Here is a 19,039-nt window from a genome sequence, read left to right as displayed (position 1 = left end):
ATTAATTAGATCTACTGTTACCGTTGTCAAAAAAAATAAAAAATTAATTAGATATCAAAAGAAGTATGGCACATTGAGTGAAAAGTCAAAAAATAAATAACACAAGCTTGATTGAACTTACAACTTGTAAAAATCCCTATAAACATAAAATCAAATGCAAGAAATTCTCTTATCTTATGATAAAATTCATTAAATTGATTACAAAACAATGATTTTCTTGTCATAAAGAGTCTCTTTAAAGAGAATAGGCATGTCCCTCATCAAGTATATTTCTTGATCCAAAAACAGCAAATTCAACAATTTCATTACATATTTTAGTTTCTGGGATAATTGGACAGTCAATGATGTTTGAACCAGATTTATCAACACAAACATAAACTTCATAAAGTTGACTATTCCCATTTAAATCAATATTGCATTCTACACCAATAGTATGTCCAATGCCTTTTTCTATTGCTTTCTTGATTGCTTCCAAGTTGTAAAATCCTCCATTTGGTTGGATACCTGAAAATATTGAATTAGATCTTATAAAGGCGCATTCAAAATTCGGGCCCTCATGTTATATTGTTCACACTCTAATTGACGGTATGAGCGTGTGAGGTGTTAGAGTCTATTAGAATCTCATATAAATTTGTTGAGAAACAGATTCGTGGTCTTTTTTGTATGTATTTGGGCATTTATTCCCTCCTATCTAGCTTCTGAAATTTAGTTAAACATATCTTACATGTTATCAGAAGCCAGAGCACACAAAAGTCCTATTATTGAATCTCGCCATCACCCATTTTCAATTATTTTTTGAGAAAACTACACAAAATGGATCCACCAGGCAAAGTATTTACTAAAATTGCACCCAACACAATACATTTATCCTAATTGGACCCACGACATAAATATTTACCCTATTGCCCCGTCGTTCTGTTCACTGAACCACTATTTCTTCATCTTTGATACCATCAGAGTATAAATATATTCTAATGATATCTATATACTCTCAGGCAGTAGACTTTACATTAGTAGTTAAAAACATGGGGTATAAAAGTAAAGAGGTAGCCGTTTGTAATAGTTTCTTTTTTTGAGGTACAATACATGTTTCCCTTATTATTTTTTTACGTGTTTGGCGCATGAAAATAAGAATCAGGCCCGCACGTGAAGAGTGTGTTGAGAAAATAATTAATTCAATAAAACTATGATCTCTCTAACAGGTTAAACTTTTAGATAAAACAGTCACATGTTGNGTTATTATCACTAAAAAAAGATAGCACCATCCGTACAAATTTTCAAAACTAATCCATCACAATTTTTACACACAACCTATGAATTCCTACAGTTTTCTGCTCGAACGGCTCCAAGGTAATGGAAATATTTTTTCAAAAAGATTCTTCCCAATTTCAATCTCGGGCTCCTTCTTCACACCTCCGAAGCTGTTTAGACTGCTTTGAGCAAATCTAAACGGATGAAAAGTCGAAATCTCCGACTGTGTAAGCAACAACCCACTCTCGATCAAAGCTATACCATACATGGCTATAGCTAGTCTCTGCACATTCTCATCCTACAAAACAAAAACAAAATATTATTGATTCGAAATTTGAGTTTTACAATCATAAGAAAACACAATATATATATATATATATATATATATATATTACCTTCATTTTTGAGAATTTGGAGTAGATTGACCTTTTCCTTTAGAGCAAGAGCTGCTTGGAAATAAGAATGTATGTCCAACATTGAAAGGGAACATGTACCATGTTTCTTCCATTCATGAGACCAAAATCTTGTTCCATTATTTGATGGACAAGATAATGTTGGCCAATTCTTTTGCATACTACTTATCAAGTCGGAAATCTGTATTATAAGTTGTAATTCGTCTCATGTCAATATAATTTTTAATTTTGATTTCAAAAAACGAAAAGTATCATCTAAATTCTTAAACTTACTTGTGTTTCATCATAACGAACATTCTTATTACAACTTTTTGGAAATGATCCATTGAAGTAATTTGGCCATAGTCCATGAATACCAAAATCTTCAGCTGGTTTCCCATTTGTAGGGTAACAACATTTTATCTTGCTGTCACATGATGCTGGATTCCACTATTTAGTACGAAACAGTAAAGAAATATAAGAATATAATTTCCGATCGATAACTTTCAATAGAAAAAATTAAAATGAATTTGACTTATGAATCATCAAAACACCAGCTAAGAAGTAAACATTTAAATTTTTTTTAAAGGACATTCACATCTATGATATATATACATAAAATGTAATTTAAACTATATCCCTGGACCCTTACTAGCTCCGCCCCCGATCAGAAGTGTCAACTTTTTATAATTACATACCTGTTGAGCAAAGTAGAAGAAATCAAAATCTTGAGCATGTAATAACGTGATAAATTGGAAAATAATGAGATTAATCAAGACAACATAAATGAATCTCATATTTGCTTAATTGTTTTGTGTTAATTTTGTGTTATGGATGAGACTTAATATAAAGATGATGAAACCACAAAAGTATTAGTAATAGTTTAAATATGCCAGTTTGTTCCCACGTTATGGTAACGTGGTCAATATATTAATTTAATTAAACTATATAAAATTTAAATCATGTAATTAGTGGAGTAATAAAAAAATAATTTTTTAAATATATGCTTTAGTGGGAACTAATGGAGTTATTCAAAATAGGGCAATAATTTTTTAAATAATATGCTTAGTGGGAATTAATGGAGTAATTCAAAATAGGGCAGCGGCATGCTTTATTCCTTTTATATTTATAAAAAACTTTATTACTATTATTTTTAGATGATTTTTGTGCTTCATTTGTGTAAATAAATAAATAAAAATCTTTAGAAGATAGAGGCCGGACTTTGAATAAGCTTTTTCCGTATTCTATCAGGAGAATTCAGAATTCGAATAACTTAAAATAATCGATGCCAATTTTTATGATACACATGTAGATATGGAAATTTTGTGAGACTCTACAAGACATGTTCAATTCGAGCTGAGACTCTAGAAGGTGTGTTTAGTTTCAAAGACATCTTAAATATTCTACAAATTGATGGAATATTAATACAGAGGTCAAATCTAAATCATATATTCATATTGATTCGAGAAATACGCCACTATTTCTTTTTATTTTATTGTGATTGCAATTTATTTTTTATTTTCTATCACTTTAAAAATCACGAATAAGGTATGTTAACAACAGCATAACATAAAAGTTCCATAAATTGAAATCTACTCTTCTACCTTCCAAATACTAGCTAAAACTTCATAAAATCTTGTCGATTCTTTTTTTTTATTATCAATCTTGAATCGGAAAAGGCTCAAAAACTATCCTTAAGCTATTTGAAATAATTTAAATATATTGTTAAACTATATTTCGAATAAAAGATATTCTTCCCGTCTAACTATTGGACCACACTTGCCGTTATATTTAACGAAAGCATCTCGTGTACTTAAATGCCACATGAACTCCACATGTCCACGCCAAATAGACCCCAACTCCATATAAACCACATAAATCCCTAATTTCATCATTTGCTTAAAAATCAAATTTTCCTTTTTTTAATTAATCCGAACACTATGATCATTAAAAAAAATTATTCAAAATTGATTATCAAAGCATATTTTTCTCTAAAAAGCAATACCCAAAATTTGCGGCCCATCAAAAAACGGCAAACCCAGTTAGCTAAAAACCCAATTTCATTTCCTTTTATCTTCTCGTCTTCTCAACTAAGGTGCGCCTTCTTCACCGGCGGGAATAATTTCTGGTAAATTTTCCCTTTTTATGCTTATGTTTTTGTTTTTCTGTGGCGAATTTTACTAAAAAGTAGTTTAAAATTTGAAGAAGTAAACATATGAACTAGTCGAACTAATTCGACAACAATTTTAATCACGTATAAACAGTATAATTTTCTGTCAAAGGATGACCCCTGAATGATGTAAATGAACTATAAAACACATTTTTTTTGTGCTGAAGAGTATGATTTCATTGCAATTATGTAGATGGATAACGAATGAGAGCTTATTATTTCCAAGGAGTGGTAGCATTTTATCCAAGTATCTAGCTTGTTGTTGCCTAATTAATCTAGAAATGAGGCTTAGTATTTGTTGTATCTGGACAGTGGATAGAGGTTACAACTTCAGTTTGAACCTCTATTTGTTGACCTCATGGCGAAGAGCAACGTTTTCTGAGCAAAACTATCTGGTTTCAATTAGTTAGTAGTGTAAAGCGACATTTAATTTAGTATTCGTGACTGAAATCTCCTGTATATTAGCCGGTCCGTCCCTAGTTGATGCACAAGTTCCAAGCTCGAGGAGTATGAGCCTACCCCTCTAGCTAGATGCAGGGTTTGATTTAGTGACTTGCGACTACCACACATCACCAGTTGTACTTTCTTTACCATTTAACCAAAGTCCTGTGGAAATAAGGAATGTCAGTATGTCTGGAAGTGTTTGGGGAGTTTCTATTCAGTTGACCTGGCTATGCTGATTCTGAAGTTAGATACTTTTTAGGGTTCTCTAGTAGTTGGTAGCTGCTACTTGTTCATATTTCTTACGGAAGGATGCATAGAAGTATAATTTTTGACAGTAGAAAAACCAGCATGTGGCATAACTGGTGCAATGATATTTGTTCTTAAAGGAAGAGACTAATTTGATTGTTTTGTCATCATATTAGTAGTTTATGAGTCCCGATTGATGCATCAGTTGTTTGGGGACACTTGGTGATTCACTAGTTTTCATGTATAGTTGGAGATATTATGGGATGAAATATCTTCACACCGTCCTTACTGAAAGGAACAGAGTTAGGTGGCGCAGCAAAAGGTGTATAGCTATGTCTACTAATTTTTGTCGAAGAATTTCCTGGACGAGAATTGGGGATGTTAAGTTTTTAATAATTCCAAGTCAGGGGAATGTTAAAGAAGTAATTGGGAAAAATTTACAAGTCTCTTTTAGTAATGTGTCTTTTTTCTTTTTAAAAGTTTCAAAAGATTAATGATTCAGTATCTCCTTAAAATTTTCATGTCTTGTTGGTAATTGCCGAACAACCACAACAACATACCTAGTGTAATTCCACAAGTGGAGTCTGGGGATGGTAGATTGTAGGCAGACCTTACCACCTTGGGAGGTTAAGAGGTTGTTTCTGATAGACCCTCGGCGGAAGGAAAAACATATCAAAGCAGATACTAAAAGACCATGACAAAGCATCCGAAAAAAAGAATAGTAACTACAAAATAGTGTGATAATCAAAGTACAAGAGCTTGTAGATAGTAATAGAAGACAAGAAACTAAAAAAGAAATACTACGACTACTAGTAAGGAAGGATAAGCTAGACAACACTCTATTACCTACTAACCTTCTACCCGAATCTGTGTCCTTCACGGCTTCACCACTTCCTAACTAAGGTCATGTCCTCGGTAATTCCCGAACTTCTTTGATCAAGTAAGACATTCATTACTAAGCATTCATAGGATACAAACTGTATAATTCATAATTGTCTCCTAATAAAAGTGAGGAATTTAAAAAGTCCAGAGTTGATTCACATTATATACATCTGAATAGTTTTCCCAACTGAGTCTATTCAAAAGACATCTAGCTTTCAAAGTGGGGACTGAGGTTTTCTCTCCTTCAGAACATCTTATATTCCTTTTTCTTCAAATTATCCAAAAAGTAAAGCTGCGAATGGACTGCTACGGCCTCGTCTTTACCTTCTGAACTTTCCAAAGTCCGACTTCTAAGACTTTGTTTATATCATTAGGTGTGACTACACGCAAGCAAAAAAGGTTCAGGAACGTAATCCACACTTACTTTGTTATATTGCAATGCTGAAATGGTGTCTGCGGTTTCATATTCATACTGAGAGAGGTAATATGTATTGCATATTTGAAATTTCACCTCATTAGATTGTCCTGTTTAAGACGAGCCTCATAAGTCTGAATCCATGTGAACTGGTTACCTGTATTGGGTGTTTGTTCTCCAAATGATTTTCCAAGGCCAGTTATCAATTATATTGTCACCCGACTCACCTCTCACGAGCACTTGATACAAATCTCTCACTGTGAATTCTCCCTCTGTGTGACTCCATCGTACCTGGTCCTCCTTTTAATGGTTAATGTTTATCTACTGTTTCCCCTCATTTTTGCTACCACTGCCTCTGGTGATTGGTTAAACCGGAAAATAAGAGGAAATTCTTCTCTGAGAGGGCTGCTCCAACACCAACTATCCTGCCAGAACTTAAATTTTCCTATCTCCCACTTGAAAGCATATAATTCCTGAATTACACATGCATGAATGAACTTTATGGAAGATGTTGCAGACAATAAGAACTTATTTTGGGAAGGTGATGGTGGGGTGGCCAGATGGGTGTAGTGGAAGGGAAAAAAACTCTTAGGAGTATTTTCTCATGGGTGCTTGGATTGTTGAATTACGTAGAGGCTGGTTATTGCTATCTCATTACCTAAAAATGGCTCTTAATGGAGCCTGGAGGGTTCATAATTTTACATCCAGAGACTCTCTGGTGATTATTATTACAGGTCTTGGAGCCTTCAAAACATGAGAGGGTTGCCATACTTTCTCAGTCTCGCGCATTAGATTTTCTTTATTGATTGAATCATTTATAAGCTTAACATTACAACTTGGTTTTTTTTGTGGTTGAAAGCACAAGTTGCATACTTTGATCACTCACCCTCATTTGCTAGATCCAAAGGTTTAATATTGCGCACGTTCTAATTTAACTTTCCTTGTGGAAGCCTTGGTCTCTTACTATGCAACATTCCTGTACAAGTGAAAGGTCTCCATGTGTGAGAGAGTAATTTCAAAGTCGTCTTTAACTCATTAATTACCAAAAACTGGAGAAAAAGAATTATAGTAATGTTCAACTTCTTTCTTAATGACATTGTAAGTGTGAAGGCTTATTTTTTGACAATTGCATCTATGTCTGGTGCAGGTTTTCATCTTCAGAATATGAAGGTCATTAGTTATAACCGCAACATTAATCCCAGTTTTTTGCTCATAAATCATGAATTGCCTTCCAACACGTTCCATCGACCCCGGTTAATATCCACTTCAGCTCCAAGTATTTCAAGTTTCAATATGAGGAAAAATGACTTGATGATGAGATTACCGTGCTGCTTTGCTACGAGAGCTGCTCTTTCATCTTCAGTGAAGACAGACACTTACAGTGGAAGTAAGAAACAAAAGAGCTCATCTTTCTACACTCATCCTAGTTTATTAGAGATGAAGAATGAGAAGGCAGCCAACCGTGTACGTGTTTATGAATTCTTGAGAAGCATTGGCATTGTACCTGATGAGCTCGATGGATTAGAGCTTCCTGTGACTGTGGAGGTCATGAGAGAACGCGTGGACTTTCTTCACAAATTGGGACTCACTATTGAAGATATTAACAACTATCCTCTTGTTCTGGGATGCAGTGTGAAGAAAAACATGATTCCTGTGCTTGATTATCTGGGCAAATTGGGTGTTAGAAAATCCACCTTGACAGACTTTTTGCGGCGGTACCCACAAGTTCTACATGCAAGTGTGGTGGTAGACCTTGCTCCAGTTGTGAAATATCTTCAAGGCATGGATATTAAACCAAATGATATTCCACGAGTACTGGAGAAATATCCTGAAGTGTTGGGGTTCAAGCTTGAGGGCACAATGAGTACATCAGTTGCTTATTTAGTAGGAATTGGAGTGGCAAGAAGAGAAATTGGTGGGCTTCTCACTAGATATCCTGAGATATTAGGGATGCGAGTAGGTCGGGTAATTAAACCATTTGTAGAATATCTGGAAGTCTTGGGAATTCCGAGGCTAGCTGTGGCTAGATTGATTGAGAAGCATCCACACATTCTTGGGTTTGGACTACAAGAAAGGGTAAAACCAAACATTCAATCCCTTTTAAAGTTTCATGTGAGGGAAACCACACTTCCTTCAGTAATTGCACAATATCCCGAGATCTTAGGAATCGACATGGAGGCAAAGCTTCCTAGTCAACAAGAATTTCTCAATTCAATAATTGGATCTACCCATGAAGATTTTGGCCGAGTTATAGAAAAGATGCCACAGATTATCAGCCTCAGTAAAGCACCTGTTGTGAAGCATGTTGATTTCCTCAAGGAATGTGGTTTTTCCTCGGAACAAGTGAGAGAAATGGTCGTGGGATGTCCCCAGGTACTTGCTCTAAATCTCGACATTATGAAGAAGAGTTTTGAGTATTTCAAAACCACAATGGCTAGGCCTTTGGAAGATTTGGTCGCTTTCCCAGCTTTCTTCACTTATGGTCTGGAGTCCACAATAAAACCAAGACATAAAAAGATAGCTGAGAAGGGCTTAAAATGTTCCCTTGCATGGCTTCTTAATTGTTCTGATGAGAAATTTGATCAGCGGATGAGTTACGACATTATTGACATGGAAGAAATGGAAGTAGGTGAATCATCCTTCGATATGAATACTCTACTGGAGCCCAGAAATGATGAATCAGCTTCTGATTACGACGATGATTACAGTGAAGACGACAATGTATAGACTACTCAAGTGGATGTTCTGTTCACTCCCCCAGAGTATGTAAATGCTAACTATTTCAAATTTTCTGAGTTTTGAATGGCCATGAAGGTGGCCAATGGGGTTTATCAAACTGAATATAGGAAGGGGGATATACTGATTGTTGTTGGTCCCAATTTCTGAAATGCATCTTAGAAGTTAGAACTAAGCTTAGTAGTAAGACAACAGTATTCCACTACCATGCATGTTGCACAATTTTACTACTTCTGTTCAAAATCTTAAAGAAAAAGAAGCTAATAAGAAAATTATTGTAACTAACAATATCTTCAACTAACGCATACAAGGGTGTGGCCTTGTGGTCAATGAAGCGGTTGAGAACCCTGAGGTCTGAGGTTCAAGATCTGTCTTAGCCTTGGTGGACAGAGTTATTTGATACCGATTGCTAGTGGGAGGTGGTAGGTATCCGTGGAATTAGTTGAGGTGCGCGAAAGTTAGCTTAGACATCACGGTCATAAAAAAAAATATAACACATCTTCAATAACTCCTTTGGGACCTCAAGAGCTTTACAGCATGTTGTTATTGATTCTTAATCCTCAATTTGTTTAGTTACAAATGTACTTGTTTATTTATTTGTATTCAATCTTATCTTATGGGGATGCAACCTGAAAACGTTTTTGCATAATTGCTAAAGAACCTGGTTCTTTGACTACTTGATTGTAGTATTGTATGTTACTTGGATGGTGAACACCTCTTACTTTCAACCTTAAGGTTTTGAGCTCGAGTTACCTAGAGGATACCCTTTACTTCCAACCTCAAGGTTTTGAGCTCAAGTCACCTAGCGAGTAAAAAGGTGGGAGCTCCTTGGAGAGGGGTAAAAAAGAAGAAAGGGTACATTTTGTTTTTCTTGAATCAATCCAAAAAAAACTCCTATTTGCTATTGCATTGAATTGAAAAAGATAGTCTTTCCATTTTTCTCGAGGTATTTTAGCTTGCAATTACGCTTCTTTGGTTGATACAAGTTTATGTTAGAAATAGTGAATACACAGCTATAAAATTCTGATTTCACAATTGACTATAACCTTCTCTGAAGTGATATAATTAAGAAGGAAAAAAAAGGAACAAAAATCAACTTGACCTACTCCATTAGTCTCTTAATTTTTTTTTGGCTGGCTTCACATAATTAATCAAATGGTCAGCCTAAAATTATAAATCAATGAATTTCTTGTATTTTAAAGAGAAAACACATCCTTGTACCTAATCCAAAATCAACCAAAACTATTCGAGTTTGGAGCCAAAAGGGCCAATTTTTTCTCTCAAAAATGCAAAAAGGACCACTTAATTTTCAAATTAACTAAAACAGACATATCTCTCATCCTTGATAACCTAATTCAAATGATGTATCATTAACATGTTAAATTACATTAATAACGTCAAGATCATTAAATTGTCAGCATATATAATTTAAAATCGTTTTTCGAATAAATTGTTGTTTAAGTACGTACCACAGAGAAAGTAGAGCAGGTAAAGAGTCTACAAAGCTGAGTGCATGTCTTAGCCACTTCAACAATGATCATACTTCAAATATATTTGAGCAAATCCACATCAACCACTTCCTATTGCTGGAAATTACTAAAAAAATTATAAATCCAAAAAAATCCTTAGTATTTGATAATATAAATTGATGATCAATCTAAAATCACTTATAACAAGCTAAAAATACAAATCTTATAGATACTTGAGCCATCGAAAAAACGAATGATGAAGGCGGTAGCAGTTGAATCTGGAGAAGCATCAAAGGCTAAAGGTCATGGAGTTAACAGAGGACTCTCTGTATTTGATCTTGTTCTTCGTATTGTCGCGATTGTTGGTACCTTAGCTGGAGCAGTGGCAATGGGAACTGCTGAACAAACTCTTCCTTTTGCCACACAACTTGTGCAATTTTCAGCTCAATATGATGATTTTGACTCATTTAAGTATGTCCATCTATAGAAACTACACATTTTCTTTATTTTGAACGATTGATACAGTCTCAAAACTACAAGTTTCAAAAGTCTTTCTTTCTTAAACTTCGTATTCAGGTCAAACTACTTCATATAATTAACACGGAGGGAGTATATTTCATCTTCTTTTTTTTTTCTTTTTCTTGATATAGGTTGTTCGTGATTGTGAATGCAATAGTATGTGCATATCTTGCTCTTACTCTACCATTTTCCATCTTTCATATTATGAGGAGCAGAGCAGGAAAAAGTCGGATCTTGCTCATCTTCCTTGACGCGGTAATGTAGATTGAGCTGTTTTTTTAAATAGTCAGACCTCTTTATAACAACGTTGTTTGTGAGGATATTTTCTGACATCTATAGTGAAATGATAGGCTAAGGTGTATACATATTGTATCCCTACCTCTATCTCGTGGAGATAGTGAGGTTGAGTCTGAAAGATGCTTAGCTCAAAATAACATCAAAATAATGTGATAAATTGAAGCAAAGAACGATACGTGATAACAAAAATCGAAGGGCAAGATGAAGAGTTAGTTTCACACAGAATTGGTTGTTACATACAAACGTTGTTATAGAGAAGTCTGACTGTACTGTTTTGCTATAACTTTGTGGTTGATTAGAGTAGATTATATGTTTATAATTTTCTTGTTAAATTTTGAAGATAATGCTGGTTCTTCTCACATCTGGAGCCTCTGCAGCAGCTGCCATTGTGTATTTAGCACATACTGGGAACACTTCTGCTAACTGGTTTTCAATTTGTCAACAGTATACCGATTTCTGCCAACGATCTGCTGGCTCTCTCATCGGCTCATTTGGCGCGATGGTGTGTCTTGTTCTCCTCATCATTTTCTCAGCTGTCGCGATATCCAGACGATAAATCAATGCTGTTTACATTGGCTTGTGTATCTGTTGTGTTTGATATTTGACTAAAGTTTCATGCTTTGGATTTTGTATGCAATTTATCCTGTTACTTATATCAATAATATATATTGTGCCTGTTTAGTTTTTCAAATTGGAGTTCAAAAAATGATTCAATTTTTCTCAATTTACTCATCAATTGGAAGTTTAAGCCTCAAAATGAGAAAAAACTCAAAATATTCCATTTTATCTTTGGTTTAGGATTCAATTTACCTATTTTTTTATCATTGATATTGATCAAAATTTTATGTATGAAATGCTCAATCATCTTTTTATGTATTCAGAAGAAATAATAGTCGCATGTGACAGAAGGTGAGAAAAGAACACCTTATTCTGTCTAATAAAAATTTTATTGTAGCTAAACTAAGAACCTATTGTTGCTTGTTGAACTATATCAATTTATTGTTAACATATGACGTTGCAAGAAAAGGAACTTTTGTGCTATTGTGCGTGAAGTCATTACTTTTTTGTATTATGAATTTTGTACTAAGCATAATACATAAACATGATCCTTAGCTTGGCGTCAATTGACAACTATGACCTTTAACTTTGGATATGCACAAGTAGACAGTTAAAACTTGTATAAAATTGAACAAATAGACACATCCGTCCTACATGACATCCTACATAAAAAATTTATGTCCTACTTGACGTCTTATATATATTATGAAATATCAATAATCGTCTATTTTTAATAAGGACAACATATAAATAACAACGAAAGAAATTATATCATAGTGAAGAATACTCCAAAAAAAATATCAACATCATATAGATGAGGATACACTCTTTTATTAATCTTTTTGATTTGATAACCCATGCATAGACCACACTCCTTTAGCCACTCATCTTGACCATCACCTTCATATTTTTTTTTTTCAATTATAAACGTCCACCTTTAATTTTTCCCAATCACCTTTCATATTAATGCTCTTGTCATCCATAATTTTTGTATTATGATATGGATGGTGTGTTTCTATTATTTTACTTGCAAAATTATTTTTATCGATACAAGTGGCAATTATCATAAATATTTTTTATGGTTGAAGTTTAAATCCTTGTCTCTTTTATTCTTTTGTCCTAATACATTGATGGTTAGACTAAATTTATATTATTTTCCTTTTGTTTTTTTGTTGTTGAAAGAAAAGATAAGTTTCTTTCTTTTCTTACATCATCTCAAAGAAAAATTGATCTTATTTTATGTGATGACGTTGGAATTTTAAATATAAGATATATGTTTACCATGATTTTTAATATATTGCGAATTAATAATGATATGACTAAGAATATTTGTAACGTAATTTTTAAATACATTATTTCTATTATAGGTCAAACTAGAATAATTTAACACTCGAAATTCTAATTATATTAGTTAGATAAAGTTATTTCAACGCGGATTAGGTAGTCTAATGAATAATTTCCAATTTTATCAAATTATAAATCATAATTTTATGAAGAAAAATTAAGTATAGGAAAAGTGAAGAATGAGGTTAAATTGGAGAGTAAAGTCAAGCTTATGCACCCACTAAATTGACAATTTCTTTGCTAAATATAGAAATGAAAGGTAGACCTTTGTAAAATATTAATATTACAATTTCAGAACCAAATTTAATTATTTTTCAAACAAGTGCTAGAAAATAAAATTCTATAGTAATACAACAATCTTTTTTTTTATATACCTATAGTACCATGACCTTTAAATTTCATCTATACGTTACAATTATTGATGAGATACTAGTAGTCCACGACTAATCAACTTGTTTTGAATTGAGGCATAGTAATTATTGTTGTCGAAATATTTAATCACCGCGTACCGCCTTCTTACTGAAATTGATAGGATGGATTCATAGAAATTTGTGACACTTCCCCTAGTTGAAATTTCTCCATGGCTTGATGAGGCACAACATATCCATTAACATTGGTCATTAATGTATTATTTTGGCTTATAGTATTGTATGAATTATTGTCATCAAATAGTTGTGAAATTGATCCAAAATAATCCATTTCTAATAAATGAGATAGTGAACAAGTCCTTGGTAGTTTCAATGTTTGTTGTCCATTAGAAGCCACAACTTCATGAATAGGAGTAATAACACTCATTATTTGAGGTTCTTGTGTGTCTTCTTCAACTTTCATCATCTCTATAGCTCTTCCCAAATTCTTCTTCTTATAAATTCTACAAAGTACCCAATCATCCAACTGAAAAATCACCAACAAAAAACTAAAAGTATTAGTCATAACAAAAAAAAATAAAAAATGAATAGTATAAAAAATTTAACTTATATTCACTGATCAACGCTAACGTAATAATGTTTTTATTATAAGTACAACTTAACTTGCTATAGAAAGTTACATGCCATATTTTTCAATATAGTATATATCAATTATTAAATGATTATTACATGCCATATTTTTCAATATAGTATATATCAATCATACACATAATTACTTGTTAAATAATTATTTGATTAATGTACTAAACTCAAACTATACACTATGAAAAAAGCGACAAATAAATTTTATAGCTAAACAAAAGTAGAGACTCATTATCGGAAATAATTTTTTTCCCATCACGAATCAATAAGCTATAAAAAAATATTTTTCCAATTAAATCAGCTCACTGGAAAAAAAATCGTATACATTTATATTGAACTACTTAAAATATCCATTAAATTTCTTACTGAATATTCAATCAAAATATCTACGGAAAATAGTGTTTCCAAAGACTTACCCTCATGGATCCATTTGGCCTAGTTGGTTGAGTCCTTGATTCACTCAATCTATATTCATGCATGATCCAATCAGTCTTGATACCTTTAGGGGGTTTTCCTTTATAAAATACAAGAGCTTTTTTAATACCAACATATTTTGTTCCACTATATATACCTTTATCTGTGCCTGTGGCTTTCCAATAACCAGACACAGCTGCCCTATTTGGCCTAACACCATTTGGATATTTTCTATCACGTGGGGTGAAGAAATACCATTCTTTTTCTCCAAATTCAGTTTTTTCTACATTAAAAAAAAATCAATATTAATTCATAAAAATAATTATTTGAATTAAAACGCGATTATATATATATATATTTACTAACCAGGCAATTCCCAGGGATCGAACTTATAGACATCAACTTCGGGGATGATTGAAGATGGACAAGGCTTGGAGGTAGCTTGATTTCGAAGATAATACATGATTAATTCCTCATCTGTTGGATGAAACCTAAATCCAGGAGGGAGGTGATTGGAATTATTTTTACCAACCATTTTTTTTTTAAAAAAATATTAATATATATGAATATTTGTGGAGTAGTAGAACAAAGGTTTTATAAAAAAAATTAATTATAAGCTAAGAGAAGTATGATAAAGTGGGGTTGATGTAGGGGAATTTGATTCTGTGTAAGAGGAAAATAATAATATTGAGAAGTGAGAAGAATTAATTGAAATGTTTGAATAGGAAAAGTTGGCCAATTTATTCTTGAGGTTTTTTGTCTTGTTGCTAATTTTGTTGCATGACATGGGGTTTGATAATTGGCTGTTTTTGACTTGACATTTACTAGTATTTTTTGTTTTCCGTCTAGCAGGAGTCCATATTAGAGTTTCGATTAAATTTGAATCGCACACTCATGTAGAGTCTATTCGGAAGGTAGCGCTTCCAGCAAGATTTTTAATATCTAAAGCTCAAATCCAAAACTTCTAATTAAGGATGAAGCAGTCTCACCGCTCTCTGTAACCAAAGTTGATGGGCATTTCCTAGTATTATGAGTATAGCAAACTATACTTGAAGATTAGGTAATATTATTTTAATTAATTTATTCCTCCATTGGATAACATGTCTATTATGAGTATGGGGTAGGGGTTGGATGAAGTACTTAGTACTTATCTTTTTCTTTTTGTTGTTTGTGCTACTTTAACAAACTTTCATTCCATAGCTAGCTTGCTTTTTCCAATTTTGAATATCAAAAATAAAATAAGTAAATTTCCTTTCGAGAATTAATGGCTCTTTTCACGAATATTTTGATTGAATAGGTGAGAAAAAAAAACATAGCAATATTTTCATACAGGAAAATTAGGAAGAATTTCTCACTATTTTATTGAAAATCTATTTTTCATCATGCATTTTCCCAATAAGCTGATTTAATGAGAAGTAAGTGAAAAAAAATCATTTTTTATAACATAAATTTCTCATTAATTTATAGTGAAAAACTTTTGTTTCTAATAGCTAATTTGAAGATCTTATATTGATAGATTAAAGTTAAATACCCAATATATAAAGACAACAAAATATTACATCATTTTGTGCTATGTGTGTCTAACCTTAGTTTTGTGGACAAAATTATCCAATAGTCGTATTAGTGAGAGATGATTGGTACCTAATGGAATAATCTAGTTGGTATGAAATGGTGTCCGTGTTCCATTGTTAATCAAACAAATGGTATACCGAGGTGAACTCAGCTATAATCAGTGATGGACTCAGAATTTTCATTTAGGAAGTTCGAAAAATAAAAATATAAATGTGTAAATAAGTCAAGAAAATTTTTGGGGACGTCATGCGCAGTTGCAAAGGAACCTGCAACTGGGCTATCTCGTTTTCCTTGTCATTGATGGAGTTCAAATTATATATATGCACATAAATATTTAAAAATTACCTTATATATATACCGTGTAATTTTTTACTGAGAGGATTCGGGTGGCTTACATGTAGGTCCACCCCTGACTATAATAAATGTCGAACCACTTTGCTTGATTCAACTATTTTACTTTTTCAAATTTTGAATCTTTTAATTAAAATTCTAACTCTGCCTTTAGCTATATACCGATCATATCATCAATTTAAAAGGTTGAAGATTAAGGTGTATGATGAGGACAATAATTTATAGGGAACTTTGGATTTTTTTTTTATTCTCTTTTGATATTTTCTCCAAATTAATATCTCTAATATGTGAATGTACCATGTCAAGTGTAATAGCTAGAGAGAATCATTTGTGTTATTGGCATGGCTAAATTAGAACTCCACTACATCTTTTTTCTTTTGTTTTTTTTCTAAAAAGATGGGAAAAAAGGTCTTTAGAACAAATGCAAGTACTTTTTTTTCCCCATTCCACAATGATGTGATAAAAACCTCTATGCACTTGGCGATCGTATAGATTCATTGTACATATAATTAAAGAAAATGACTTGAAAAACAACATTAGTAAAATATGAATAACGTTTAAACACAGTATATCAATTATTAAAACTTCACATTATCTTAAACGCAAGGGATCAATTGTCATTAAAATAGTTCTAGTCAATCAAATAACTAAAAGGCTCAAGGAATTAGAAAGAAGTTATGAAAAAATTATTACTTTCAATATATTAATTAATAATATTCTTATGCACTAATAACGTTTTTTCAATATATCTTATGGCTCATTAAGAAGTTAGATTTTTTTGTTTGTTGGTGAAATATTTGTGAATTATCTAATATACAACATAGTTACATGACATTGATGGGAAAATAGGCCAAATATATAAACAGGTCGCTATACTTGTTTTTTTTTTCTCGGGTATATCAGCTATGGTATTTTCCTATTGAATCATTAAATCGCTCATAATTTGTTCCTTTGAAACAAATATCGTTGGCTGATGTCGAATTAGATTTTGTGAGGGGTATTGATAGAGGACACATATTTTGTTCCAAAACTCATTAGTCCAATTGTAATGAAAATGTTCGAAAATAATTGTGTTTTACTTGAAGTCATTTGAACACATTAGAAAACAAATGAGATCCATAGAGTTTTCTTCATTCCTTCAATCAAAATCATTACAATTACGAACACAATTAAAGACATTTACAATAGAAAAGCTGATCAAAATCAATCAACAATGTTTAAATGAAATAAATTATGGGCGGTTCAATGATTCGATAGGAAAATGACATAGTTGAAGTACTTGAGGGGAAAAATCAAACAAATTTAGGAATCTATTTATGAGTTCGGCCGGGAAAATATTATACTTATGTGTATGTGACCACTAATAAAATTTATCCATATATTCTTAATTAAACCAATTCCAAAAAATCATATTTTTTAAAAAATAAATAATAATGGCTTCAAAGAGAAAAAGAAGAAGAGGATAAATCCAAATTATTGGACCATCATCTCATAGTATTAATGTCTTCCTATTTGTTATTTTTAGTATAAAGGTATTTAGGTCAAATGGTAATAACAATGATTGGTTTCTTTTTATTGCAAGTACATGAATGTAAGTAAGAAGCTTTATTTTAAAGCAAACCAATTACTCCTATAATTTAACTAGCAAAAAAGTCCTCATAAAGTACCTTTCTTTTTTTTTCTTTATTGATCAAGCATATCATCTTTCTTTCTTTTGGTTTGATATTCGTATAGAAATTTTCATTAATGTAAATTTATATTCGATATTTGATATTTGTATAGAAACTTTTATCAATGTAAATTTATGATATAATGATTGCTTAATAGAAAATTAATATTATATCAAAATTTTTCATATTCAATCAGAGCTTAACGTAAAATGTCTAATTAAAAATGGAAGAGTTTTATTTATTTTCAACACTGAATTATAGAGAAGATACGTTTAGTTCAATAGATTTCAATTCAGAATCATGTAGAATAGTTGAGATAAGATCAGCGGCGGAGTCAAGATTTTCAATAAGCAAGTTCAAAATGTGTAGAAATAAATAACAGGGAATTCAACATCTACTATATAGATATAAACTTATTTAATTTTAACTATATATAAATAATATGATTTTCGTTTGAAGAAAGTTCGGATGAATCCCGTTTACAACCAAAAGTAACTATAAGTCTCCCATGCTTTAGAAAAATTGACAAGTGTCTCTTCAGAAGTGGTTATAAAAGATAAGCACTAGATTAAAAATATATATATATTTACATAAGTTAACTTGTGGTTATTATCCTAGCCACCTCATTATTAATAGGCTGTTCATTGAAGCAAATCAGATCAGCCCTTTGATTTCAAAGTCGATCCATTTTAAAATGAAATTAATATCCATTTTATGTGTGTCATCACAATTATTATTATTATATTTCTATGAATAATTATCGTGTATCTATTAATTTCTTTCGTTATAATTACATCGTTTTGTAGTTATTATAACTATCAATATAGCTATCATTAGTATATCGTTAATCATCATATATTTTTTAATTATTTTATATATATTTACTAATTAGTGATATTAATCAACTTTATTATTACGATCACCATTTTCATTATCAAACACTGCTATCACACCAAGTACTGTAATATTAACTATTTTCATCATTACTAATCACAAATAAACATAAATATTATTTTAAAAATTTTAAAATATTAATTTAATTTATTATAATACTTAATTATTTATTTATTTAAACTTTATACTTTGTTATGTCTATTGTAATAAAATGAATCCTCATTCTGGAAACTAAATTTTTTTAATCATTTACTATTTTAAATTAAAACAACTGCATATAGGTTCAAATTTTCTCAACCTTAATAAAAGTAAATTAGGCGAATCTAATTTGATTAAAAAAAATTGTTTTACCATCATACAAAAACTAATCACATGACTATTTTAATAATTGATTAGATAATATAT

At 31.7% G+C, this 19,039-nt stretch overlaps 4 protein-coding genes across 5 annotated transcripts; 2 read left to right on the top strand and 2 right to left on the bottom strand.

The window, feature by feature from the left end:
- Nucleotides 1–150: 150 nt before the first annotated feature.
- LOC107018152 (intracellular ribonuclease LX-like) lies at nt 151–2,440 on the bottom strand. Its single transcript, XM_015218552.2, has 4 exons — nt 2,342–2,440; nt 1,938–2,093; nt 1,647–1,845; nt 151–504 (listed from the first exon to the last, which is right to left on the bottom strand). The coding sequence occupies exons 1-4, from the start codon at nt 2,438–2,440 to the stop codon at nt 236–238; spliced, it is 723 nt and encodes a 240-aa protein (XP_015074038.1). The 3' UTR covers nt 151–235.
- Nucleotides 2,441–3,623: 1,183 nt separating this feature from the next.
- On the top strand, nt 3,624–9,116 carry LOC107018151 (transcription termination factor MTERF4, chloroplastic). 2 transcript variants are annotated; one of them, XM_027916512.1, is made up of 3 exons: nt 3,667–3,771; nt 5,760–5,866; nt 6,948–9,116. In XM_027916512.1, the coding sequence occupies exons 2-3, from the start codon at nt 5,824–5,826 to the stop codon at nt 8,525–8,527; spliced, it is 1,623 nt and encodes a 540-aa protein (XP_027772313.1). In that variant the 5' UTR covers nt 3,667–3,771; nt 5,760–5,823; the 3' UTR covers nt 8,528–9,116. The 2 variants fall into 2 exon arrangements, with proteins under 2 accessions (XP_015074037.1, XP_027772313.1); XM_015218551.2 differs by lacking the exon at nt 5,760–5,866 and having other exon boundaries at nt 3,624–3,771.
- An 849-nt stretch (nt 9,117–9,965) lies between these two features.
- LOC107017174 (casparian strip membrane protein 2-like) lies at nt 9,966–11,545 on the top strand. The gene is made up of 3 exons (XM_015217446.2): nt 9,966–10,476; nt 10,656–10,779; nt 11,162–11,545. The coding sequence occupies exons 1-3, from the start codon at nt 10,259–10,261 to the stop codon at nt 11,375–11,377; spliced, it is 558 nt and encodes a 185-aa protein (XP_015072932.1). The 5' UTR covers nt 9,966–10,258; the 3' UTR covers nt 11,378–11,545.
- A 1,444-nt stretch (nt 11,546–12,989) lies between these two features.
- LOC107016306 (NAC domain-containing protein 2) lies at nt 12,990–14,850 on the bottom strand. The gene is made up of 3 exons (XM_015216799.2): nt 14,514–14,850; nt 14,150–14,430; nt 12,990–13,617 (listed from the first exon to the last, which is right to left on the bottom strand). Exons 1-3 carry the CDS (start codon nt 14,680–14,682, stop codon nt 13,240–13,242), a joined length of 828 nt encoding a protein of 275 aa, XP_015072285.1. The 5' UTR covers nt 14,683–14,850; the 3' UTR covers nt 12,990–13,239.
- Nucleotides 14,851–19,039: the final 4,189 nt, after the last annotated feature.

This window comes from Solanum pennellii, chromosome 4, assembly GCF_001406875.1.
Source record: "Solanum pennellii chromosome 4, SPENNV200".
In the NCBI taxonomy this organism is placed as follows: Eukaryota; Viridiplantae; Streptophyta; class Magnoliopsida; order Solanales; family Solanaceae; genus Solanum; species Solanum pennellii.
This window is presented reverse-complemented; position numbering and strand designations above follow the sequence as displayed.